Here is a 25,074-nt window from a genome sequence, read left to right on the forward strand (position 1 = left end):
TTTTTGGTTGTATTATCATTTTTCCAGCTGTGTTGTGCTGCCGCTAAATGACTAACAGAAAACACTTGGCTACACATCAAGAGGGAACAGTCCTCGATCATAAGAATACCAGGAATTCTGCAGTACAGTTGAGTTTCCTTCTGTGTCTAAATATTTCATACATCCTGTCTGCGTGTTTGTGTGTGTGAGCGGTTGCTGGTTGTCACTCGGTGGAATGTTTCACGAGCGTGGGCACTGACAGGTTTTCAGGGCTGACATCATCTGCCTCTCAGAGTGCTGTCACCAACACAAACCTTGTGGGTGTTTACAAACAGAACATCCTGCAGGCAGAGGTTCTTTCGTACCTGCCCGTTTTTTTTATGATTTTACATGGGGCTCATGTCTTTTGTTCACTTTTAAACAGCTAGTGACAGTTTGGCTCGACTAACAGATGCTTACCCGGGGCAGAGCCTTGAATCTTCCATTCATCCTTGCTGTTTGTCTCTTAAGTGTCAGGTTGCTCACATTGTGCTCAACCTAGATGCCGTTAGACTATCAGTGGATCTTAGAGCCAAGATGGCCGCCTGTGTGTTGGGAAGAGTCCATAGTTGCAGGGGTGTGGTCCTCCTAGCAAGGGTCTGTTGAGAAACTCCACAGCATGTCACTGTTTTGACAGTGGTTCCTCCACTGTGCCGAAGACCCAGCAGCCAATTGGATTCACAGTCCGAGGCCCAAACAGGAAACTGGGGAGAGGACCCGAGGGAGACTTATGTTTAGAGTGAGAATCCAGATTGTCCCCCTGTGCATGTCTGAAAACCAGGAAAGGGGCGTGTTTGGTTTGTGTGCGTCTGTGTGAGGGGGTCTCATTCAATACAGAGAAGAAAGACGCACACACACAAACCCAAACACACATGCAGACACTAAGATACTGGCTCCATTGTAGCTCCATCTGTGTGCCTCCGGCGCTGCAGTTTGAGGGTGTTGGTCGTTGTGGCTGTGGCTCTAAACAGAATGCAGGGTGGTTGTTTTCAGGCCGGAGTGACAGCTCTAGCAGCCTTCCTCTTTGACACACACAAACACACACACACATACACCCTCCGACAGCCTGCAGTGAACTCAGGACCATTCACAACATTGGAGGCCAACGAGGACATGAAGACTAGGCATGCATGTGGCCTGTAGTATTTACAAAACTCAGGTTGTTTCTGTTACCATCGTACGGTGTTTTAATGGCTGTGAAGTTGTGACATTGCTAGTGGGACATAAGGGTGCTGTGATACCATAGTAAATGAAACAGAAGGCATCAAGCATTGTGACTCTCTACTGAGACAGTTTTATAGCGGTGATTGTGGTGTCAGTTGGTTGTCAGCTTTCAGCAAAGTGCTTTCATATTTCGCTTCTGGCACCACTGTGATTGCCAACTTTGTTAGTTTGACTGAGATTTAAGCTACTTAAATGACGCCAGGCTGACTGATAGAGATGCATGTTTTGATCTTGTAATATAATCTTTATTTTCCTTTCTGATGCAAACTGAGTTTAATTAGCGGTGAAAAAAATGTTGGTAATTTGACTTAATTTACTCTCGGTTCAATCCAAGTTTGTGCTTGGGAGCTCGAATCGAGACAAGGCGTATTATTTGAAAATGGAGGTATGTAGAAAAACATACTCCGGAAGGTAAGCGAAAAGATTCACAAGTGAAACTCATGTTATTAGCTATGGCAACGGCACAGCTTGGTTGCAGCTTGTATCGCTTCCTGTTCACACACAGTCTGTATGCAGTGCATCTACCTGGTGTCTCAGTATAGGTTTTTCAGTGTGAGATGTACATTAAAATGTCTGCTTGGTGTCTTAAACCTCCAGTCTGTCAAGGTTTCCTGAGGCAGGGTGAATTTAGTAAAAGTACTGAACACTCAATAAATATTTATTTTGGTCTAGGGATGTCACGTTAAGTCAAATTTGGTAATTAGCACCATCCATTCTCTATACACCGCTTTATCTTCACTAGGGTCACGGGGGAGCTGGAGCCTATCCCAGCTGACTCAGGCGAAGTCTGTCGCAGGGCTACATATACAGACACTCACATTCACACCTATGGGCAATTTAGAGTTTAGAATCACCAATTAACCTCAGCATATTTTTGGACTGTGGGAGGAAGCCGGAGTACCCGGAGAAAAGCCACGCATGCACAGGGAGAACATGCAGAAAGATCCCAGGCCCACCCTGGGATTCGAACCGGTGATCTTCTTGCTGCAAGGCAAACGTGCTAACCACTTACTCCACTGTGCAGCCCTAATTACTACCAGTGCCACTGAAATTCTACGGCTCCTGATACTAAATATAGGAATCAGTAAAATGAATGTGTTTCAACTTTCACATAGTTATTTAAACCAAAACAGCAAAATGCTACACACACAGTACGGTAACACACAAATGCATGCACACTGTTACACTGTTGCTTTGACAGATGCTGATGACAGTAGTAACTAGAGTTCTGAGTAGACCCATTTCCCACCGAGATGCTATGTTTCAGTGGTAATAAAAAGCAGCAACTGAAACTCTTAGCTTTAATTCTGTGTACAGATGCAAATGTCTGCCTATGAGCTGCTCAGATAAGTTTAAAGTGTTTCTTCTTTTCAGGCTCTGTGACAGTTTGCATTTTGGCTGTCCAGAACTTGTCCATGATCTTCACTTACCACTGCCATATTACACATTGTTGCTTGTGTCTGGTATTTCCAGTACCTACTGTGAAGATGATTAATTTATGTGGTGTCCACTCAGTGTATGAATGCAAGCAAAGATTTACAGCAAGTCACATACAGTTTAGGTGGGAAGAAACCTGTCAGACTGAGGGAAAGAAGAAGCAAGGGGGTGAATGGGTGAGAGAGAGGAGCGTGTGTGATGCTGCCAGCAGTGCCTGCCTGTGGCCTGCCACTTCCTCCATCACTCCAGAGCAGCGCTGCAGCCTTTAAGGCCCTCCAGAAATAGCCCTCACAATCTGCCTTTCATAGGGGGACATAGTGACGCTGGGTTGCAGCCGTGTGTGTGTGTGTGTGTGTGTGTGTGTGTGTGTGTGTGTGTGTGTGTGTGTGTGTGTGTGTGTGTGTGTGTGTGTGTGTGTGTGTGTGTGTGTGTGTGTGTGTGTGTGTGTGTGTGTGTGTGTGTGTGTGTGTGTGTGTGTGTGTGTGTGTGTGCTGCTCTCCCGCTGCCACTCAGATGGCCTGCCTGCCTGTTTGTGTCTGTGTGTTGACGGCATTGCTATGGCAACGTTTACCCCCATGTGGCCTGTGGGATGTGATGAGCGCTTGTGGCAGACTGACCAGAAGAATTAGACTTTTTTTTTAGGATTTTCGGGGGGTATTTTTGCTTTTATTAGACAATGCAGAGAATTGGGAAATGTGGGTGAAAAGAGCTCGGGAAAGACATACAGAATAAGTCCAGCCAGCCAGAAATGGAATGGGGCACTTGCTTCTGGAGGCAGTTACACCTACATAGTATGTGGCATTACCAATCAGCTATTAGGCTGCCCCTTAAACACTTTTTAATCAGTTATCATGAGCCAGTATGTTAGTTTTGAAGTTCATTCACAGTGGCATTTTTTGTGCCAATAATAACTATAATTTTGCGTAAGTATCCTTGAAAATTTTCTCTCAGCTTTTAAATCAGCATTTAAACTGTCTCAGGACCTCTCCACTACCACAACATTGCAGTCTGCGCGAATGGGCACAATTTATTACTGGACCGTGGACCAGTTAACAGTAATTTTTTACTGGACCGAAACAGTTTTTACTGGACCGAATATTTTATGCACAAATGTACCAAAAGTTGATGTATAATTTAATTTTAATAATTGTTATACAAATTTACTACTTTATTAATTATGTTTGCAGGTATGTATGAAACCATGGGCGAAGAGAAATTACCGTTTTTATATAGAATAAACCATACAAAATTAACTATTGGATAAAGAAAAGCACATTGAGATCAAAACATTTGAGATCAAAACATAAATCATGTACTCAACCATGCTAGAAGTATTATAAATCACAGAGCAATGTGGCTGGGTCAAGCAGAGCGACCTTGTAGAAGCGAAATGAGGTGTGGTTTATTTATTTTCTGTTTATATCATGCGTTTTTATCGCGTGATATCGCTGTTCACACGAGAGCCTCTCTGAGGAGCAGCCCTCCCCATCCGGACGGCGCGCCGCTGCGCAGCGCTTGCTGTGTGCTTTGACTTTCGGAGCAAGACAGCGGCGCTTCGTTCCGTTGCGTGGCGCGGCGCGATCGCATTATGTGGAACTTCGGGGTTACAGGAAAAAAATTACACCGGACATGAGACCAGTAATGTAGTAAGTTTTACTGGACTTTTGGTACACAAATCGGATTTGACCAATGGTCCGACGTCATTGGCGCACACTGCATTGTCATAATTTTATCCTTCATATATTAGCAGGTAGACCACCATGAGTTGTATTGTGGTAGTTAAACAAACAAACAAAAATTATCAACTATAACTGCATTTTAAAAAACAGGAAATGCTTTTTCAGCTTTCACTGGCAGCTGCTGAGGTCACTGCAAAACCTCTGTCATATCGCTGCTATGATGTTGCGGTAGTCCTAGTGTGTGTGGCTGTATTATAGCAGTCTGTCTGCCATTCTGAATGCTTGTTATTCATAAAGGAGACGATGGCCCGAGGGCCCCAGCTCTGCCCTCATTCCCTCATTCCTACTACACAGATACAGAACAGAGGGGGTGTGTGGGCAGAGATACAGATACATGCTTCTACACACATGCTTCTTTACTCAAACCAGGCATATAGACCACTTCTGTCAGCAGTCACTTCTTCTTCTGTCAAATACTGCAGGTTCAGATTATAATCCAAGGCCATGTAGCACAGCTTTATATGTCCGCGTGTGTATGTATGTCGCTGAGTAAATGTGATCTGCACCCCAGGGGGGCAACAAAAGGCTGGGTGTTTTGCCCTAGATTTAGCCTAGGAGATCCCACTGTTGTAGTAGCCAGTGTGGAACTTCAAGGATCCATTGCAGTCATGATATTTCCTGATTTTAAGTTGGTTTACCTTTAAGGTGTCTATCAATAAACACCCCTTTTTCTTGGATCTTTTTTCATGCAGGAGCATATTTAGAACACGTTGTTTGTAGGCATTTTTAGGATGAAAACACTTCATATAAGGAACAGACACCAAAAATATTTTTCTAATAATAATAGTATTAGGTAAGTGTACGTGAATGTGTGTGAGGGTGTTAGGGATGCCCTTCTCCTCAGTGCTTTGATGGTTTCCCTGGAATTCTGAGAATTTTGCTGTCCCCTCTCAGGACAAAGCCTGCGTCAGCGCCGATCACAGTTAGTCTTTCGGTGCTCAAGGGAGCAATCGTTCAAATCCCCGAGGGGTGATTCCAGCGTGTCCGGAGTGGTTTTGATTTGAAGATAGGGGTCGTTGGGATTAGTGGAGCTGGCAGTGTGAAGCTGGCTGGATGCTGTGGTAACCACATCAACATGTAGGCAAAGGATAAACTTTTGCTTTTGTAATATTACTGCATGTTTTTTTTTATTAGGAGAAAGTATTTACTCCCATCATCTTTAAACTGCAAAGTGTGAATTTGTACTTTTTCTCTAAAGGAATTTTAAATGTGCTTCATTTCTGTGTAATTCTAATTTTATCTTTTTTGTTGGCCGTCATTTCCCACTGATTCTGTCTGTCACAGCAACAAATATGCATCAGAATCACTGGAAGAGTGACTGGTGGTAGAAGATTAAGTCTCCTCTTTATTAAGAAGGCCTCCAGGTCAAATCTCTCTTTCTGAAATAAAAGGAAATCTGCCTCCAGATACCCACTGTGCCTGCTCTAATCTTGTCTGTAGCCTGTGATTGGTTTGAATATACAGATTAAAGGGCATTTATTGGTCTGGACCTTGTTTGATGCCTGTGCTGCTGTACTACATTTGTGGCTCTGCTGTTCTCCCCTCCCCCAAAACAAAGTCTGTGTTCTTTAAAGGTTATTTAGATCATTGTTGAGGCTCTTTAGCTTCATTATGCATTTCTTGTTGGCTGCTGTTAAGACAGGAGATTTATTAAAAATATGACTTTATGAATTTAGTAATTTTGGCTTGATTGCACAGCTTCTTGGCTTTTGGTTGCCCAGGTAACAAGAGACAATCTCCGGTACATGTATGTGGGTGATATATACCCTGATCGAGTTTGGGAGGTTAATTTGCACCTGAGGTCAATGTGACAATAACATGTAGTAGAGCTGATGGAGAAGCACAGTAGAACGTTTGGCTGAAATAATGATTCACGCGATGTAATGTAAGTTGTGATTGAGTGCATTAGCTCACAGCTATCGTCTTTCCTGTTGCAGGATTCTAATGCAGCACTCAGAATTTCAGCTTGCACCTTGTTCTTTGGAACCTGTGTACATTATTACCTTATTTCCTGTATTTCAATGTGTGTGTGGTAATGACGCAGGCTTTTTAATAGTCCAGAACTGCAGGTTCACTGTTACTGTTCTCTGAGTTCTGCTTTGCTCCTGCTTTATAGGTCATAGTCATACAAGTTAGATGTGTGTTTCAGCTACAGGGTGACTGGGATGAATGATTCTAGTCGTGATAAAATGTTAATGCTGATGGTACATACTGGATTTTTTTCCAGTTCTCTTGTTTCCATGCCTGCTTAAAACTCCTTTAGAGCCACATAGCTGCACATCATCTGTGACAGCATAATGCCAGCATGCATGCCATGAGCTCTGTTCGTCTTGTGATTGTCATTCACCAGTGAGTCCATGATACTGGCCTCCATTTCTGACTCTTGTCCCGTCATACATTGACTTCACACCAGCCTCAGTGGCAAATATTAGCCATGTAAAAATACCTGTATGCAAAGGTCCCACATGCTGCCATATTTACATAACCTACAAAAGATGGCTTCTTCCAAGACTTAATGTTTATGTGACAAATAAGTCTCGATGCAACTCTTCCTTTGAAAAACCACCTTCATTGCCATCCCAGTGTGTAAGGTTCGCGGTCGCCAAGTCGCCCGAAGCGACCAGAACGATGCCCGGGCGATAAACAGATACAATTTATACATTTCTCATCGCCCGGCCGGGCAACAAGCATTTTATGAATAAATAAATAAATAAATCGAAAGATTTCTAACCTTTCACTTTGTTCTGCGCAGGCAGTGTTGCCAACTTACGGACTTTCCAAAGCGTCCTAGCGACTTTTTTTGTCAAAAGCGACTAGCAACAAATCTAGTGACACTTTCTGCCATTTTGGGGACTCTCATAGGAAAACTCGGATCATTCTGCAGTTACTGTTTTCAGCGAGCAGCAGGTGCTGCTGTAAGCTCCTCCCCCTCCCAAAGCACAGGCTGTCAGTCCAGTAACCCCGCAGCAGTCCCAGTGTCTGATTAGAGCAGGGCTCCAGACTGCGACTAAATGGTTGCATTTTGCAACCAAAATTTGAGCGAGTGCAAGTGAATTTTTCATCTACAGGTGCGACCAGTAAATTTGTCGATTTTTTAAAAAAAAAATTACTATTGAGTATTTTTTGTTGCTGACAAACCTCTGCTCCATACTTCAGCCCAGTAGACAGTAATGTGCAAATGAGCTGGTTTACCAACCGACATTAACTCCAAAAGAAGAAGAAAGGAGACGAACACCAAAGAAGAAGAAGGAGAGTGAGAGTGGGGGGCGAATAACGGTGAAGTCCCTGCTGTTTCACAAAGCCTTCATTTACGTTCAGCCTCATTTTGTGTTCAAAATAAGGCTGAAGGCTCCTTTCTTGTCTCCATTCCAGCTGCTTCTAAGTTTAGACACATCCTTTGCTAGACAGCAACAGCGTGGAACCGTTTTCTTTCGTCTTTACGTGAATTTTTGGACTTTTCAGCAGCGTCTTCGTCATGTCAAGAAACCTCTCCTTAGAGAAACACTTCCTGTGCTGCTGGAATGGTCACAAAATAAAAGCCCGTAGCATTAAAAATGCGCCTTCAAAATAAAAGCCTGAAAGGAACGGTTATTTTAGCATTAGCAAAACAAAGTCTTGCCAAAATTGATGAACTGATCAACAGACATTTCTAAGAGTAATTTACACGCGATTTGGTATAAATACATAACGTGCACATGCATAGCACATGCCTGTACTCAGCACAAGGTCTTTTTTATTAGAGATTTCATCCGTCGGAAATTATACATCAACTGAGCAGCCTTGGTGGAGTACTGCACTTTCTGAGTGCTTTTCTTGTTTTGTTTTGTCAAGTGCTGCACAGTGAAATGTGAATTGAAAACATAGTTTCTGCATTTACTGTGCAAGTATTTATCATTAATACAGTGAAAATGAGAGGAAATGTGAATATTTACTTTGCAAGTCCATTTTGGTGTGCGCCCCTAAATTTTCTGCTTGTGCTCCAAAAATTTTAAGTTAGGGGCCACTGTGCTCCTAGGAAAAAAGTTAGTCTGGAGCCCTGGATTAGAGGACACATCACTCCGCGGCCAGACGGCAGATGAATTGCACATGTGCAAAGTCACTACAGATCCCATCCAGACTTACGGAGCGGGATATAAATGAAAATGTTTCTTCTCTGTCATACTAAAATAAACCACAGCATTTAGCCTCTAGTACAAAAACATATTTGGGGTGTTTTATACTCACTTTTTGGTCTCTTCCACAACGTTATTCCTCTCTCCTACAACGTTGATTACAATTACATGCAAACTGGGAAATATGCAAATTAGGCATTTAGCGACTTCGAGCGACTTTTAGGACAGCCAATAGCGACTTTCCTTACTGAGGAGTTGGCAACACTGTGCGCAGGTATGGAATTCAGCGGGGTCTGTGTGGAGGTTTAGCAGTTGCCGGGCTCAAGAGACTGGCACAATTTGAAGATGTTGATGAGTTGATGTAGATGAACATCTAGTTCAACTAAGGTGTGATTGTAAAGATGAATAGAGACTGATTTTTATTTTTATTTTTGTAGTGAGAGACTGATTATTTCAATTCTAATGGTAAGCAGGTTGTAAGAGAAGAGCTCATTAAAAGAAATTGACTTCCTGAGAAGTTATATTTATTTTTATTTTATGTAAACAACGCAAAGTACGGGCCAGTAGTTTTTTGTACGGGCTACCAGAAATTTAGATTTGGCAGGAGTTGGTGGCCCGTATTTTCCTGTATGGGCCACCAGAGATTTTGATGAAGCTTACACACTGCATCCATTACAATATACTGAAGCCCGACAAAAGTTGTTCCATCTTGTCAAAGTCTGCATATCTTCTAGCGCACCCCTGTAATTCAGAAAATCTCATACAGCTATTCTAATATCTGGTTTGTGTTGGAATTTGATGGGACACAGTTGTTTAAAGCAAGAGAAAGAAGCGAGAAAGGAACTGTGTTTGGATTGTTACAGGCTGAAACTGTGCTGAGCTGGTGATTGTTCAGGCCTGTCAGCCTATTTATAAATACACTGTGCTGGTCATTGTGACTCTGGTGGATTCTGGGAGCTGGGCGGTGACAGCCAGCAGGGAGAGGATGATCACCCCAAATGTGCAAAGTCTTGTCACTACTGCTTACCCTTTAGCCAAATGCAAATAGAAAGGAAAGCATTTACCTTAAAGCCAGTATGTGCAGGATGGCAGGGCTCAGAGTCCAACCATGCAGTAGTTCTTAAAGGTCTGTGTCATGTTCAGAAGACCCTTGTTATTAATGACATGGATGACGTTGGCAGTTAAGTGAACTGCAGTCTGTTCATCAAGTAGGAGAACACAGGGAGGCATACTGGGCAGTGGCCACAGCAAGGATCTGACATAACCAAGACGTACATGATTGGCTGGAATCATGCTGCGAGATGAGGTGGCTAAAGTTAACCTATATTTTAGTTTGACTGTTAATAATATTGGAGATACATTTGACTGTTTTTAGAGTAAATGGTGAGTTTTATGTTAAAGATGGTGATGTTAGAGAGGAGATGACTTCTACTTGCTGAAGACAGTGAGAAGGCAGACAAATCCCCCTAGTCAGTGTTTGTCTTCTCTGGGTTTGCGCAGTTAACGTCAAAGACTTGCAAAGTAGTGTTTCAAAGCCAGTCAGAAGTACCCTGGAGTAGGAACAGTTACCTCCCCCTAAAACGGCTCATAACCCTTTGATGCACATTGTGGGTCAGGAGATGCTCATTTTCCATTGGATTTGGATCACTTTTGACCCATCTTAAAGGGTTAAAGAGGTTCTACAGCAGCAGTTTTTGCAGGTGGAACAAACATAAATGTTTTACTTTCCCTAAAACACCCTGTAAGTTCCTGCAACAGAAAACTGTTTTATGTTCATCCCAGCATTGGTCATGTTCTCATTTTACCAGACTAGCAAAAAGTTTTTTGAGCTTCATTTGTTGATTATTGCAGACTTTGCTTCCAAGTTAATGTTAGCTAGTGTGGCATTCAGGAGCAAGAATAAATGTAACATCCTTTGGATTTTCTCCAAATATTCTTCTTGTGTCCTTTACATAAAAATCACCCCAAAGGCTGTTACAGGCAACTGAGACGGACAGGGTGGTACCATTTTAAAAAAATAAATAGTAAATGGTTAATACTTGTAAAATGCTTCATATTCTTACACCTTAAAGAAGCATTCTCCCTCACACCTGCTTTAGTTATTATGTCATGAGTAATGGGGTGTTAGTGATTAAGAGTTACTTAACTGCCAATAATTCAATTGAAAAAATGAACTGACAGGGCAGAAGATGAGGGATATGCATGTGAAAAAATGTATTGTATATCAGCTGTAGTGCCTGGTTGCCGTTACTTTTTAAAAGCGCCACCATGACAAAGATTTCTGTGACAGCTGTTGCCTACCAGCCAGAGCTTGTGCATTCAAATAGAGCCTAGGTCTGAAACAGTAGTCCCAGTGAAATATATACCAAAGCTGTATTAGTGGCTTTTGACACGATATGTTATCAAAACTTTTTGATGAGGCTATCGATTAAGAAAGGTTTTTTTTACAATTTGCATCTATAATGTCAGTGTTGCAAGCAGCCGGTCAGGTGACTGGTTTGTTCAAAACTGCAGTGTCAAACCTCAACAAACGCCAGAAAGTGGCGCAGCAAAAATGTCCCTGTCAGTTGCACCAACAGTACACAGTTTTTCCTAAGACATTTATACCTACCTGTCTCATAATTTTGGGAAACAATTCCTCTTTTGTGTCAGCGTTTCTACTCAGAGGAGGTTGGATACAGCGCTGATAAGCCATGACTTCTTCCTCCATTTTGAACGCTCTGTCTGTCCCTGTCCAATCCACTTGCTATTGGTCAGTAGCACAAACGTCATAGTTTACCCAAGTATATTTCTGTAAAATGTGTTTTTCTGATTTATGTCTGCTCTCCTACTCCACTGATGTGAATGATTCGGTCATGGCGCATCAACTTTGGTGTTTTTGAATATGGTAGGATCATGCCTGCAAAAATAATAATTCAGTAATTTAGCGACTAAAAGACTTGTGCTAGCAGAGGTTAGAGTTAACCTAGAATTCATATAGTTCTGAATTACTGATTGCATCTTTTCCGCATAATGTTCTTATATACATGAATGACAAACAGGCCTGTTTTAGTTTGTGTTGAGTGGAAGTTGAATCCAAGACATACTTGATCCAGAAACTCAGAGTGACTGGAAAGTAGATGGCCTGTGTTCTCCGAGCTTTGGCGGGTTTCCCCACTTCATTGAATCTGTTTGATGGCTCAGACAGAGAACCGTCACAGACAGCTGCATAGGTGAAATGGGAAGTGAGAAGAAATTAAGCTTGTGGTGTTGCTCATCGGTCTGTGACACTAGTGAGTCAGATCTGAAGCAGCCTGCCGCCTACAGCTGAATAAGTTTGGTCGCTGTGGCTGCTGTGCCCCTCTCTGAGGCCATTTCCTCTCCTGGAAAGCTTTTCCTTTTTGTTTTGGGGCTTGGATGGTGGAAGGAGGAGGCGCATTAGTTTTGCAGGAAGGATGTGAGTTTGCTGAAGAGCTTTTGCACAAAGAAAATGTCCTACATTGTCTCCAGGGCGACGGCGGTTGCCAGATGGAGCGTTTGTCACCCTCTATTTGGTTCCTAAATGGCAGCTTAGCTCAGTCAATAAGTTTTGAACATGGATTGACTCATTGATTTATCGAATATTATCATCTTTTCCATCAACAGGTTCTGTGAACTTGAGTGAAATAAAAGCATGTTGTGATTCGTCTGACCCAATAAGGACACTCAGTCTGTAACTGCAATGCTGCTTTCAATCTGAGTGACTCATGCTCCTTCATGTGACTCAACAACATTGTCCTGCATGTGTGTGTATCAGAAAGTGCACGAGTGAGTGCTGTGTATTCATGTGTAAATGAATTTGTGTGTAATAGCAAGCTGGGTGGACAGCAGAGCGAGCAGTGTGAGAGGGTGTGGAGCCTGAAATGAATGATGTCATAGTTCTGGATGTTTCACCCCAAAGCTTCAACTCTAATCTTTTTTCAGATATTATCTTAACACTGTGGTGATACTGTTGTGAAAAGTAATGCAGTGATGGGTAGCCCCCCTCTGTTACTTTCAGATTGTACTTAACCTGCAGTGTAGTTAATGCTGCATGTGATTTGAATGTAGAGATTCAAACAGGATCCTAGTCATTAAACATAATCAAACCATTGTTGAATTATGTTGCACATATTGTTGCAGCATAATGCAGTGCAAGCAAACTTCCTTTCTGAGGACTTTATGCAGAATGATCTTGCTTTTCACCAACCTAAATACCTTATTTTGTACATAGTTGCAAATCGGCTCACAAACAAGCATGAAAACACACCAGACTCTGAGCTCTTTGGTCCCGACTGCTGCAGTTGCCGTGGAAACAGCCTGATGTCGTGTCACTGTGGTTTGGAAGCTCGAGAACGAGAAGCTGTGGTCTGGTTCAGCACCAAGAGCATGACACACACACAGAGACAGACAGACAGACATACACTGAGCACTCATTTTAACTCTGTCATCGTTCAGGGATCACATGAGTCGCAATGCTCCTTCCATCCTCTGTCACTGCTGGTGATCATCTGGGAGGATTCATTGCCAACTCTGGCACATATGTATGACCCACATTTCATCCCTCGCTACTTTCTTTCATCATTGTCAGGCCTAGCCCTCTCCAGTCCCCATTTTCATTTTTTAAAAATCTTTTGTATGACCAGATTGTCCACACACGTTTTTATTTTTATTGTTAGACTATGACTAACAGGAGGCTATGAGTGTAACTGCGGTCAAACTTGGTTAATTATAGTTTAAAGCAGCCTGAGTCTTAGAGATGGCTGAAAATAAAGTTTAATATTTTATATGTGGGCTGCACAGTGTCGTAGTGGTTAGCACTTTCGCCTTGCAGCAAGAAGATCCCCGGTTCAAATCCCGGCCTGGGCCTGTGATCTTTCTGCATGGAGTTTGCATGTTCTCCCTGTGCATGCGTGGGTTTTCTCCAGGTACTCCGGCTTCCTCCCACAGTCCAAAAATATGCTGAGGTTAATTGATCACTCTAAATTGTCCGTAGGTGTGAATGTGAGTGTGATTGTTTGTCTGTATATGTAGCCCTGTGACAGACTGGCGACCTGTCCAGGGTGTCCCCTGCCTTCGCCCAAGTCAGCTGAGATAGGCTCCAGCACCCCCCGCGACCCTAGTGAGGATAAAGCGGTGTATAGAGAATGGATGGATTTAAATGTATTTTTAAATTTGCAGAACTTATTAACAACTGGAGCAGAATTGCTGGTTGAAACCTGGAAGCCTTGTTGTTCTGATGTTGCCTGTTTGGTTGCTCATCGCTGTAGGAGCTGAATGCATTGATACTGACTTGCTGATTGTGTTGTCCAAACTGTAAACTACTGTTACATTCCTTCTGCATGATGAGGTGGACAAAATAACAGAAACACAGTGCAGCATTAAACAGTCTGTCAGGTGTTAAATCAAGCCAGTGTTTAACTTTTAGGCTGTCGTTTGTTATATTTATGGTGCTTTCAGCCAGTGTGGCTTGTGACCGCTGTTGTTCTTGTTGTTTGGTGTGTGTCATGCTTTGTGTTGTTTCAAATTTGGAGACATTAACCCGGGCATTTATGAGTGTGTATAGATCATTTTTCTTAATCGACACTCTTGTGAGAAAGCATTTTCAGTGGGAACTAAAGCTCCTCTTCTGGGTCAAGCAACAGAGTGCCGTAACTGTGGACTGACTGATTATCACAGTGACTAATGGTGACGCTTTTGGTGTGTGCTGCCGTGTGCAAGAGACACAGTCCGTCAGCAAGATTACGCAAATACTACCAAGCCACATTTTATGACGCTTGGTGGAAAGGTGGAGCATGGGCAGAGGAAGAACCCATTACATTTTGGTTTTGATCTGGATTGTGTAAATTATAATTTTAAGATAAGGAATTGGCTCAGGTGAAGGAAAGCACACACTGAGAATTGTTCAACCATAACATTCATGCTTTTTTCCTCAAGGGAGATGTGACTAGGGCACAGAGCTAAACTGACCCAATATTCTGTCTAATCAATAAATAATTGTAAAATGCACTCATGGATACCTACATTTAGAGTCCACATTGTAGTAGCCTGCATTTGAGATTCAAAGTTTTATGGCAAAGACATTAACTACATGAAGAAGACAATCTGATGTCAGAAACATGTTGTGCAGGCACTAACCTGCTGCTGTTACACAACAGGTCTGAATGGTAGCTGGATGTCATATCCCTGCATGGCCTCTACACTCATTTCACATTCCTGTCACACCACGTAGACTGATAGTGAGCCCTTGTAAACTGTTGTCTTACATCATCAGCAGCTCTGCATGCACTCATGCCTGCAGACCGCTGTCTACCTGAACAATAGCACTCTTTGCTGACCTCTAACTTTTTTCATTGCCTGCCAGTGTCAATATTTGCCATGTCTCTTGTATGGGCTGTATGATTTTTGGTTTAAAGAAAATGACTTAATGATTTATTTTGATGGAGAAAGGTGCATGAATTGTTTCGATTTGATTTAGTTTGATCATCATTTATGTGTGAACTTTTTGGCCTATACTGGTAAGTGCACGATTTAAGGTGAGGTCCTGGGTTTGTTCACTAAACAGGGATGATGCCCCAGCTTTGTAAATGGCAGCCTTCAGGAAAATATGAGGGTTTAAACTAAAGTACCAAGCTTACAGTATGACAGGATGTAATACCACTTAGTTCTGCAGGTCTGTTTTGTACCTCTGGCCCACTGGAATTTCAGCCAAGTTTAGACTAATTTAACTGGATCTGGCTGGAATTCACTGGGTGTGACAAGGATGAGACATGTCAAATGAGACTTTTTGCTGTTGTCATTGCAGTAAAAATGTTTCAGGATGGGCTCATAGAACATTTGTCTTTTCTGAAGTGATCAAGAGGATGATGTAAAATGCAGAAAAAACAAAACCTTGCCATGATGTTATTCATGAGGTTGTGTACATCTGCAAGTCAGACCTGTCAGACTGTCATGGTGAGTAACGACTGGCTTGTTTTTACCAGTGGACCTGCAGTTGGTAATATGACATTTTCATTGTGTGATACAGGCTCATTTTCTGATTAGTCTATCTGAATGATTTCCCATCATCCACCTCAAACAGATAACCTGGCAGCTTAATTTCTCACCATAGTGTTTAGCAATTCTGCAAATAGAGGTGGACATATTGCGTGTTGCACAGTACTTACTTGACGTGCAGCTTTTCACTTCAAATGTAGCGTTGCAGAATCATCTATAAACAGTGCAGTATGTATTAAAGGTAAACACTGTCATCACAACTTTTTCTCATTTCATTATTATTAGTCCTGCATTAGGTGTACACTCAGAATCACTTAGTTCCCCTTTTGTCTTTGCACACATTCTTACGTGGGTTTCCTACATTATTTAAAAAAATATAATAATAGTAACATATTCACACAACCTTAATATTGATAGTGTAGTTTTTTTCTTTTAAAATAATAACAGCATGCAAAGTGCACTGCATCTTGTCAGTCCTCTGTGATTGAAAATTATATTCAGGAGGCACTGATTCTAAATCACCTCACACTTAGTCTGGTGATTTTGTGCTGCAGTTTCTTGTGTAATTGTACACCGATACTGATGTGTCTGCAATAAGCAGATTCCAGCCAGCATTGGTCCAGCTGATCTTCAGTCTATCTTTGCTGGCTTTGCACTGCATGTGAGAAAAAACAATACAAAAACAAAATGTCAGTGTACAGGCTACATATGAAATGTTGTTTTGTACAATGCCAGACACTATGCTTTACTCTAAACAGTCAGGGGTTTACTCCTGAGATGAGTGGGGAGCCCCAGGCATCAGCTTTGGTCTCCAGAGGTCTGCAGGCCAACATACAAGCTCAATTCTGCTGTGTTTTGCAAATATACTTAATTGTACAATACTTGGATTTATTTTTCTGTGCTAATATACACAAGACAAAGCTTGTTTCTTGCAGTATTAATTTGTTTTGTGCAGTTGTCAGGAGAATTTTCTAACAGAACATCTTGTGTTTGGTGACACTAAGCTCTGCCAACAAACAGCCAATCAATCCAGTCTCACGCTACACCTGTTGAAATAAATTAAATTTAATAATGGGTAATTTGATCAAAGCAGTCCGAATGGCCAAAGACATATGACAGCTACAGCCACGAATCTCATAAAGCAAGACAATCCTTAATGGGTAAGACACTGTAGTAGATATCACTTTTTATTAACTCTGTATTCTTTTGTATTTATAACAGTGGGGACATGGGAGCAATGTTGACGGTTGTTCCATTTTTGTGTCTTAAATGAAGGTGCAGAATTCTGTAAACTGGAAACCAGCTTTAAACGCACGTGTTACAACAGGCAGTGTCACAACCGTGACAGCAATTTCTGGTCTTGCCAAGTGTACCACCTGAAAAACTTGTTTCACTTTCTACATCCACACTAGTTTTTTTCTCCTCTCATGTTACATTGCTTCTAATTAGTGAACAATATCATTAAAATCATTTATGTTTGCCATAGGGGAACATTATGATGATTTTTCTAACCACACAGGTAATCATGCTGTTCCTACCATTGATTACATCTGTGCCAATTAAATCTGTTTTTATGGCAAAATGGTTAAATTAAAAACAGATGAAGCTGAATGAAGATTAGAAGCCTTACATAATGCAGTACAAATGTAGTCATGTGACTAGTAGTCTCCATGTAGACCTAGCAAACAGTTGAGATGGCACTCAAGTTAATCACATCATGTTAGTGCCGGCTTCTTATAGGCAACTCCAAACAAACCTGAAAATCGTATAAATATGGCATTAACAATGTGGCACGGTATCTATTGCTCGAGCACTTATATAAGCGTTTGTGTTGAGTCAAACTTGTGTTCATTTAAGTGTTGAAGAGTGAGAAAACCACTCACACGTCGTATACTCACCTCAAGTTAACAACTCTGTGATGACCTCTGCTCACAGTAACCCAAGTTTCACTTCACAGTCACACTGCTGCATTGGCACTGTGGAGCTTTTGTCACAACTGACAGATTGGAAATTTAGTATTTAAGTGTAAGTAGTTGTTGTTTTTCAATCTTGTTGACATCATACACCTTGTTCTTGAGATATTAGAATAGCCAATTGAGTTTTTTCCATGTGAATGCCTGGGTTAAGTAGTAGCATGCAGCCCATATTTATCAAGAAACCCAGTTGTCTCAACTTTTGCAATCATCACTTCATGCAAGTTTGTTTCTGAGAAATATATTTCAAAATGAGCTTCTATTGCTCCTTTTATAAATACCCCCAAATGCAGAAATGCTCACCTGTTAAGTAACATCACTGTTTGATTTTTACGTCACCCTGGATGTCATTAGTGTGATGCCAGATGTCGTACCAGTCCTGGTCATATGAAGACATTGCAGCTCCCTCCTAGGACTGACAGGGTCATAGCTTGCTTTTTTCATGCGATTTGTGCTTCATGCCTGCTAGTTTTCTGCAGAAATGTTAGACCTAAACATGATTGCTTTTCCCTTTTCTGGCATTGCAGATAAGACTTTAGAAAATGTATAAATGGTTCCAGGTTTTTACTGTTTTGACACAATGCTCCATCACTGTTGGATATAGTGGTGCTGGTAAACACTGCAACTTCACATGTGCAATTTTAGTGCAAGACTCAGTAAGAGCAAATATTACTCAGGTTCTTAAAATCAAGAAGTCAACACACACCTCAGTGGAAGTAAGGCAGAGCGGTGCACAGTTGAACTGATGGAGTTCTGGTGATGGGTGGAGGTGAACATGGCTGTGGAGATGATTGGCTGAGCAGTCTGCACACAGAGAGGAAATTTAAAACTATTTCACTGGTTGTTTTGGTTGCAAATGTGCTGTTTTTCCTAAATGTATATGAGAAATCCTGTTTAATCTGATTTTACCGTCTGCATACTTGAGTGTAAAGGTTTTGGTTGTCACGGTAGCAGATATTGCTGTTCATTGTGTTATAGGAGAGTTTCTGACACTGAGCTGTGATGAGACAGCAAAGGTGTGAACCAGCTCTGTGTCCTTGTTAGGGCTGGGCGATATAGCCAAAAAATTAAATCTCGATTTTTTTATTTATTTTTTTGGCTTGAAATCCGATAAACGATTTTAATCGATTTTTTTTCTGTGTAAAGAAAGACGATTAAATATTATTCAAAAATAGGATCTTTTATTGAATGCCAAAACATCAGCATTTAACTGTTTTTTTGGAGCTTCGCTCTTGGAGCTGGCCTCGGTGGATGTAAGGCGGCACCTGACACATTGCTCCCACTCTGCCGGGTGCTCCTGCTTGAGGTGCTGAAAGAGATTTGTAATGCTACTTCCCTTTGTTTTCACCGTCTTTTTACAAACTCTGCACAACACCTCGGTCTGTTCCGTGTCCGACCTCGCATATCCAAACCAAGTCCATACTACTGAAGTCACGGTACCCTTTTTTTTGCACAATATCGTCCTCATTTTCTTCTCCTTTCTCCACCTCCATCTCTCATGCGTATCCCTGTCGTATCTGTTTGTGTGTGCTTCGTCTATTGCTCAATTGTAAGAGAATGTTGACTGTAGAATGTGCTACAGCGCCAGTCCTCCTTGTATGGCGACTGTGTGTATTACACGCGTCGGGTAAAAATAGCGGAGGGACATTAACATTAAACTCGATGTTGAGATTTGATTTTTTACACATCGATTGAAAAAATAAAATCGAATTAATTGAATTAATTCGATATATCGCCCAGCTCTAGTCCCTGTAGTGCTTATTATATTCAAAGAGCTTTTACTATCAACTGACAATCATCTCTAGCAGTGTCTCATTTAATTTCCAACTGCTTTGGTAGTCCATTCCTGACACGTCAGACTAACATAGACAATAGTTAAGGCTCTGTCTACAGTGAGTCTTGGGGAACATTTACAGAAAGTAGTTTTTATTTTCATCTTGGGACAGTCACCATCTGTCTTTGTGCCTCTCATATCTGAGTAATGACTGGTTTTGTAAAGTCAAGTGGAACCCTTTAAGTGTTGTTTACATTCCAGAGATTCCTTTTGTGTGCATGAAGTATTCTTGACATAACTAGATTAGATTGAAAATTGGCCTCTCGTGACAAGGTGGCATTTATTTTGCCTCCTTGTCTCATAAACAGCCCAGTGCGTGGAGGACACTGGGTTCAGACACTTAACATGAGAGTGACAGTGATTGTATGCATGCTTGTAGCGTCTCATCATGAGACCTGCGTGTCACTGCCAACACACTCCTTTTCTACTCATTCACACACTGCCTCCTTTGATGTCCTGTTTTAACTGGATGAATAATCTCCACCCTTCTTCATCATTGGCTTATGGTGAATCTGTACCAGCCTTGACACTGTCTGTGTGTTTTGTGTATTGAGCTCACCAGACACACCTACATTCATCGGCATCCATTGACTGTATATTTTGACAGAACATTGTGTGTGCCCGTACTGGGTGGCATGTATGCTCCTTTTAATATCAGTGCCTCTAGAGAGATAGTAGGGAGATTATGTATACTTTACCACATGATTAATAAGTGTACCAGTGGGTTTGGCTCAATTACGATCAAATAAATAAAAATATGAAAATAATATAGCACTATTAAGACTTGTCTACGAGTGTATGTGGCATGATGATGCCCAAATATTGACATGTACTCACATAAAGTACACCTTTATATTACCTCATGCTGTTTGAAATTACAAAAAATAATACCCCAAGTGCACCTCATGGTGTGCCTTTTAAGGTTTTCAGTCATATTAATAATTACCAGAACACTTCAGAATGGGTCGGGGCTTAGGAATGAGTGGCACTCATATCAAAAGTCAAAGGAAATGAAGCTCTTGTCTTTGACTTCATCCAGAGCACCACTCCCACAAGCCTCCTCATGTTCCCTTTTCACAAGGGAGAGGGAATGACTTGAGCATTTCCCTGTGTGTTTTGGGAGCTGGCCTACTTTCTGTTTGTGTATTGTCTGTGTGTCTGTGCTTCTGTTTTAGTTCCCTTGGTAAAGGCCTCCGTTTTATCAGAGGCACAATTTAGAATTAAATGTTTATGGTTGGTTTAAATGCTGGTGGAAACTTCTCTTTCAGTTAGTTTTGGATGGTGTTTGGATTTGTGCAGTTTTATTGTAGCTTCACATCCTTTGTATTAGAAGGATACGTGATGAATGCTGCCATTAAGCAGCCTGCTGGGCTTCAGTTGGAACTAAGCTGAAAGACAGGCTTGTGGGGGTTACATAAGTCGGCCTTTTGTTGTGTCATTGTGATGAGCCAGGCCCTGGCCAGCAGTGGAAATGGCCTCATTAACCAGCAGCAAACGAGCATTTTAGCAAATCTCACTAATGTTTAACAGGCTTATTTAGTGGACTGACCTGACAGCATGCATCACATATTCTACCAACTGCCCACATGTACATGCTTTTAATTTTGCCTTTAACAACAACTGTCCACACTTCCCAAACTATGAAGAAATTGATTATTAGATTCACTGACTGGTAGCTGGCTAAACATAACATTTTTAATCAGATTCAAATGTTTAGACATAAAATGTTTCTGCCCTAGTAGCTTTTTTCTTTGCAGATTACATTGTATTGCAGATACAGTTATAGCTGATGACAATAAAGCTAATCTATTCTATTCTGATCTATTCTATTCTAGACAGTTTTTTTTGTATCCCAGGGCACAGCTTCAGGTCTTAGACCAAGATGCTATTCTGTGACCTCGTTTGAACAGTCAAAACCGTCCTCTGTGGCAGAATCCTTCAAGCATACTTCCTTGTCACTGGTATGAATATTGTGATTCTCCACTTCACTGCCTCACTGCACATAGAATGCCATTAAAGAGGTACTGCACACTTAAACATGTCTCTGTCTCTACTGTGAATGAACCCATTGATGATGGTGGCATTTAACAAAGTTATAAAAATTTAAGTGATGGAAATAGGTCAACATACCATCTGCTGCTTTAAATCATCCTGAACCGTGCAAAGGAGGACACTGGAAGTCTGTGAAACCAGCATTGTCATTACATTTGTTTAGCTTTACTTCATGCTTAGGACTTGTATAGCAAATTTTTGTTCGTAACAGCAACTTGCAACAAATCAGCGACTTTTTGGAAAACCCTCAGCTACTTTTGTCAGTATTTCCCTGCAAGTACAAGGTCTTACTTTCCCACCAAAAGCACACCACTCTCTGCGTCTGTCCTGATTCACAGAGTGGAGCAGCACAGTTGACCGTACAGACATGAATGAGTGTGAGACCTGTTAATTCTAATTTTCTCTCTGAGTTATTATTTTACATGTCCGCGCTGCATCATGTGTTCATAATACACACGTGGACAAAATTGTTGGTACCCCTCAGTTAAAGAAGGAAAAACCCACAATTCTCACTGAAATCACTTGAAACTCACAAAAGTAACAATAAATAAAAATTTATTGAAAATTAAATAATCAAAAACAGCCATCACTTTTGAATTGTTGATTAACATAATTATTTAAAAAAACAAACTAATGAAACAGGCCTGGACAAAAATGATTGTACCTCTATAAAAGATTGAAAACTATTTGACCAGAGTGACATGATTAACTCAGGTGTGTCATTTAATTGACATCACAGGTGTTTCCAAACTCATAATCAGTCAGTCTGCCTATTTAAAGGGAGACAAGTAGTCACCCTGCTGTTTGGTGAAAAGGTGTGTACCACACTGAACATGGACAACAGAAAGCGAAGGAGAGAATTGTCCCAGGACATCCGAAAAAAAATGATAGACAAACATCTTAAAGGTAAAGGCTATAAGACCATCTCTAAACAGCTTGAAGTTCCTGTGACAACAGTGGCTCATATTATTCAGAAGTTCAAGACCCACGGGATAGTAGCCAACCTCCCTGGACGTGGCCGCAAGAGGAAAATTGATGACAAATTGAAGAGACGGATCGTTGGAATTGTATCCAAAGAGCCCAGAACAACCTCCAAAGAAATTAAAGGTGAACTCCAAGGCCAAGGTACATCAGTGTCAGATCGCACCATTCGTCGTTGTTTGAGCCAAAGTGGACTTCATGGGAGACGACCAAGGAGGACACCACTGCTGAAAAAAACTCATAAAAAAGCCAGACTGGAATTTGCAAAAATGCATGTTGACAAGCCACAAAGCTTCTGGGAGAATGTCCTTTGGACAGATGAGACCAAACTGGAGCTTTTTGGTAAGGCACATCAACTCTATGTTCATAGACTCAAAAACCAAGCATACGAAGAAAAGAACACTGTCCCTACGGTGAAACATGGAGGAGGCTCAGTAATGTTTTGGGGCTGCTTTGCTGCATCTGGCACAGGGTGTCTTGAAAGTGTGCAAGGTACGATGAAATCTGAAGACTATCAAGGCATTCTGGAGAGAAATGTGCTGCCTAGTGTCAGAAAGCTTGGTCTCAGTCGCAGGTCATGGATCTTCCAACAGGACAACGATCCAAAACACACAGCCAAAAACACCCAAGAATGGCTGAGAGAAAAGCGTTGGACTATTCTAAAGTGGCCTTCTATGAGCCCAGATCTGAATCCCATTGAACATATGTGGAAGGAGCTGAAACATGCCATTTGGAGAAGACACCCATCAAACCTGAGACAACTGGAGCTGTTTGCTCATGAGGAGTGGGCCAAAATACCTGTTGACAGCTGCAGAACGCTCATTGACAAATACAGAAATCGTTTAATTGCAGTGATTGCCTCAAAAGGTTGTGCAACAAAATATTAAGTTATGGGTACCATCATTTTTGTCCAGCCCTATTTCATTAGTTTGTTTTTTTAAATAATTATGTTAATCAACAATTCAAAAGTGATGGCTGATTTTGATTATTTAATTTTCAATAAATTTTTATTTATTGTTACTTTTGTGAGTTTCAAGTGATTTCAGTGAGAATTGTGGGTTTTTCCTTCTTTAACTGAGGGGTACCAACAATTTTGTCCACGTGTGTATATGCATGATGCAGCGCCGATGTCCGTCCGTGTTCCGCGCTCCGGTCGGACGGAGATTTCTGTTGCATTGCGCGTTCACTTCTGCTTTTGATGACGTATCGTGCTCAGACGATTCGTCGACGCGTCGTTAGTTGCAGCCCTAGTTGATATAGTTCAGGACCGCTAGAGTCCTTAACAACACTAATGTCCAATTTTGTGTTGGTCATCACTTTCCTCTGGCTTGAGGATGGTACTGAGTGACTCGTACGCCACACATGCATACAACATGGAAAGCCAAACAGGGCATACATGTCCTTTATTTTCCCATGGTTGAAACCAAACTCCGGTTTTATGTTGGAAACAACACTGCTTCTTGCAGCACTCTGATTACAACGGCGCTTTTTCCCGCGACAAAGCGGACATAACGACGCACATTATGGTGCTCTTGTGAGCTTGTATTAAAACCCTGCTTTCTGTGAGATAATGATCCCTTTCATCTGTTTTTCCCAGCCAGTCAGTTCAAAGTTTCTGTAACCAATCAGTGAAGAGCAAAGCCAGACCAAAGCAATGTGTCCATGAAAAGTGCCTGCTATTTTTAAGCTGTAAATCTGTGTTTTTGTTGTATGCTGGACATATGTACACATCCCAGCATCCTCCTTCTCAGCCACTTTTTAGCATTTTTCAAAGTTATGTGTGTGATGCTAGGGTCAGAGCTGGGGATGAAGTTGCAGTTAAAAAATTACATCAGGTTTCAAAGGTAATTGAGAGCATGTGCCATTGTATTACTATCTGCCATTCTCTCCAGTCACGGTGTCATAATTTGAATTTAGTTTTTTTTTTGAATGCCGCAGACAAGAGCTGAACAGAAAAATGAAGCAAAAGATTGCTACTTTGGTTTAGAAAAGTGTCTAGACAGCCTCAGATCTCAGAATATAATATATAATACAGAATATAATAGACAAACAATGTAAATTACATACACTGATCCCTGCATTTGCCCCGTTCTGTTTCCCTGCAGTGGAGGGTGAAGGTCAAGGTCGCATTCTCCAGCGGTTTCCTGAGAAAGACTGGGAGGACAGCCCGTTCCCACAAGGCATAGAGTTGGTAAGTCAACACTTACAGTCATGTTCCTGTGTACCTCAGTGGCCACAACAAGACTCTTAACCCTGTCAGGGTTACGGGGCTCAGTTCAACAATGCAATTGTCAAGGACTATGTTCTTCACACTCTGACACGTGTGAATGGCATTTATGTGCCAAATTAATGAATGAGCTATGAGGTGGTGACTTTGTCAAAGGTTTGAGCAAAAACAGAGAGCCAGTAGGGAAGCCTATGGTTTTCTTATTTTGAATGAAGCCTTTTATAAGTATCATGAAGCTTGTCTTCTAACTTGTTAGAGATGTACCGTATCGAAGAAATTATTAAGAATATTATTATTATTAAGAAAAGATTATTTAGGCTTATATTTTTACACCTACAAGTAAGGATGCCATCGTGGCCCAATTTGAGCCGTAAGTCTGATGAGAAACTGAGCTGTGAGTCTTAATTTATTTTATCCACCAGCGTGAGTATATAAGAATTGCAATGTAGAGATGGGACGATCCAGTCAAAAGATCATTGAAAGA

The 25,074-nt window shown here is 41.4% G+C and overlaps 1 protein-coding gene across 4 annotated transcripts in view; it reads left to right on the forward strand.

Annotated features, from left to right (window-relative positions):
- Positions 1–25,074, forward strand: part of sbf1 (SET binding factor 1) — an 84,298-nt gene that overhangs the window by 1,936 nt on the left and 57,288 nt on the right. For all 4 annotated transcript variants that reach the window (XM_022205257.2, XM_022205258.2, XM_022205259.2 and 1 more), the window contains exon 2: positions 24,469–24,554. In XM_022205257.2, coding sequence (XP_022060949.2) covers positions 24,469–24,554 — 86 coding nt within the window. The remainder of the gene's footprint in view (positions 1–24,468; positions 24,555–25,074) is intronic.

This window comes from Acanthochromis polyacanthus, chromosome 1 (assembly GCF_021347895.1).
Source record: "Acanthochromis polyacanthus isolate Apoly-LR-REF ecotype Palm Island chromosome 1, KAUST_Apoly_ChrSc, whole genome shotgun sequence".
Lineage (NCBI taxonomy): Eukaryota > Metazoa > Chordata > Actinopteri > Pomacentridae > Acanthochromis > Acanthochromis polyacanthus.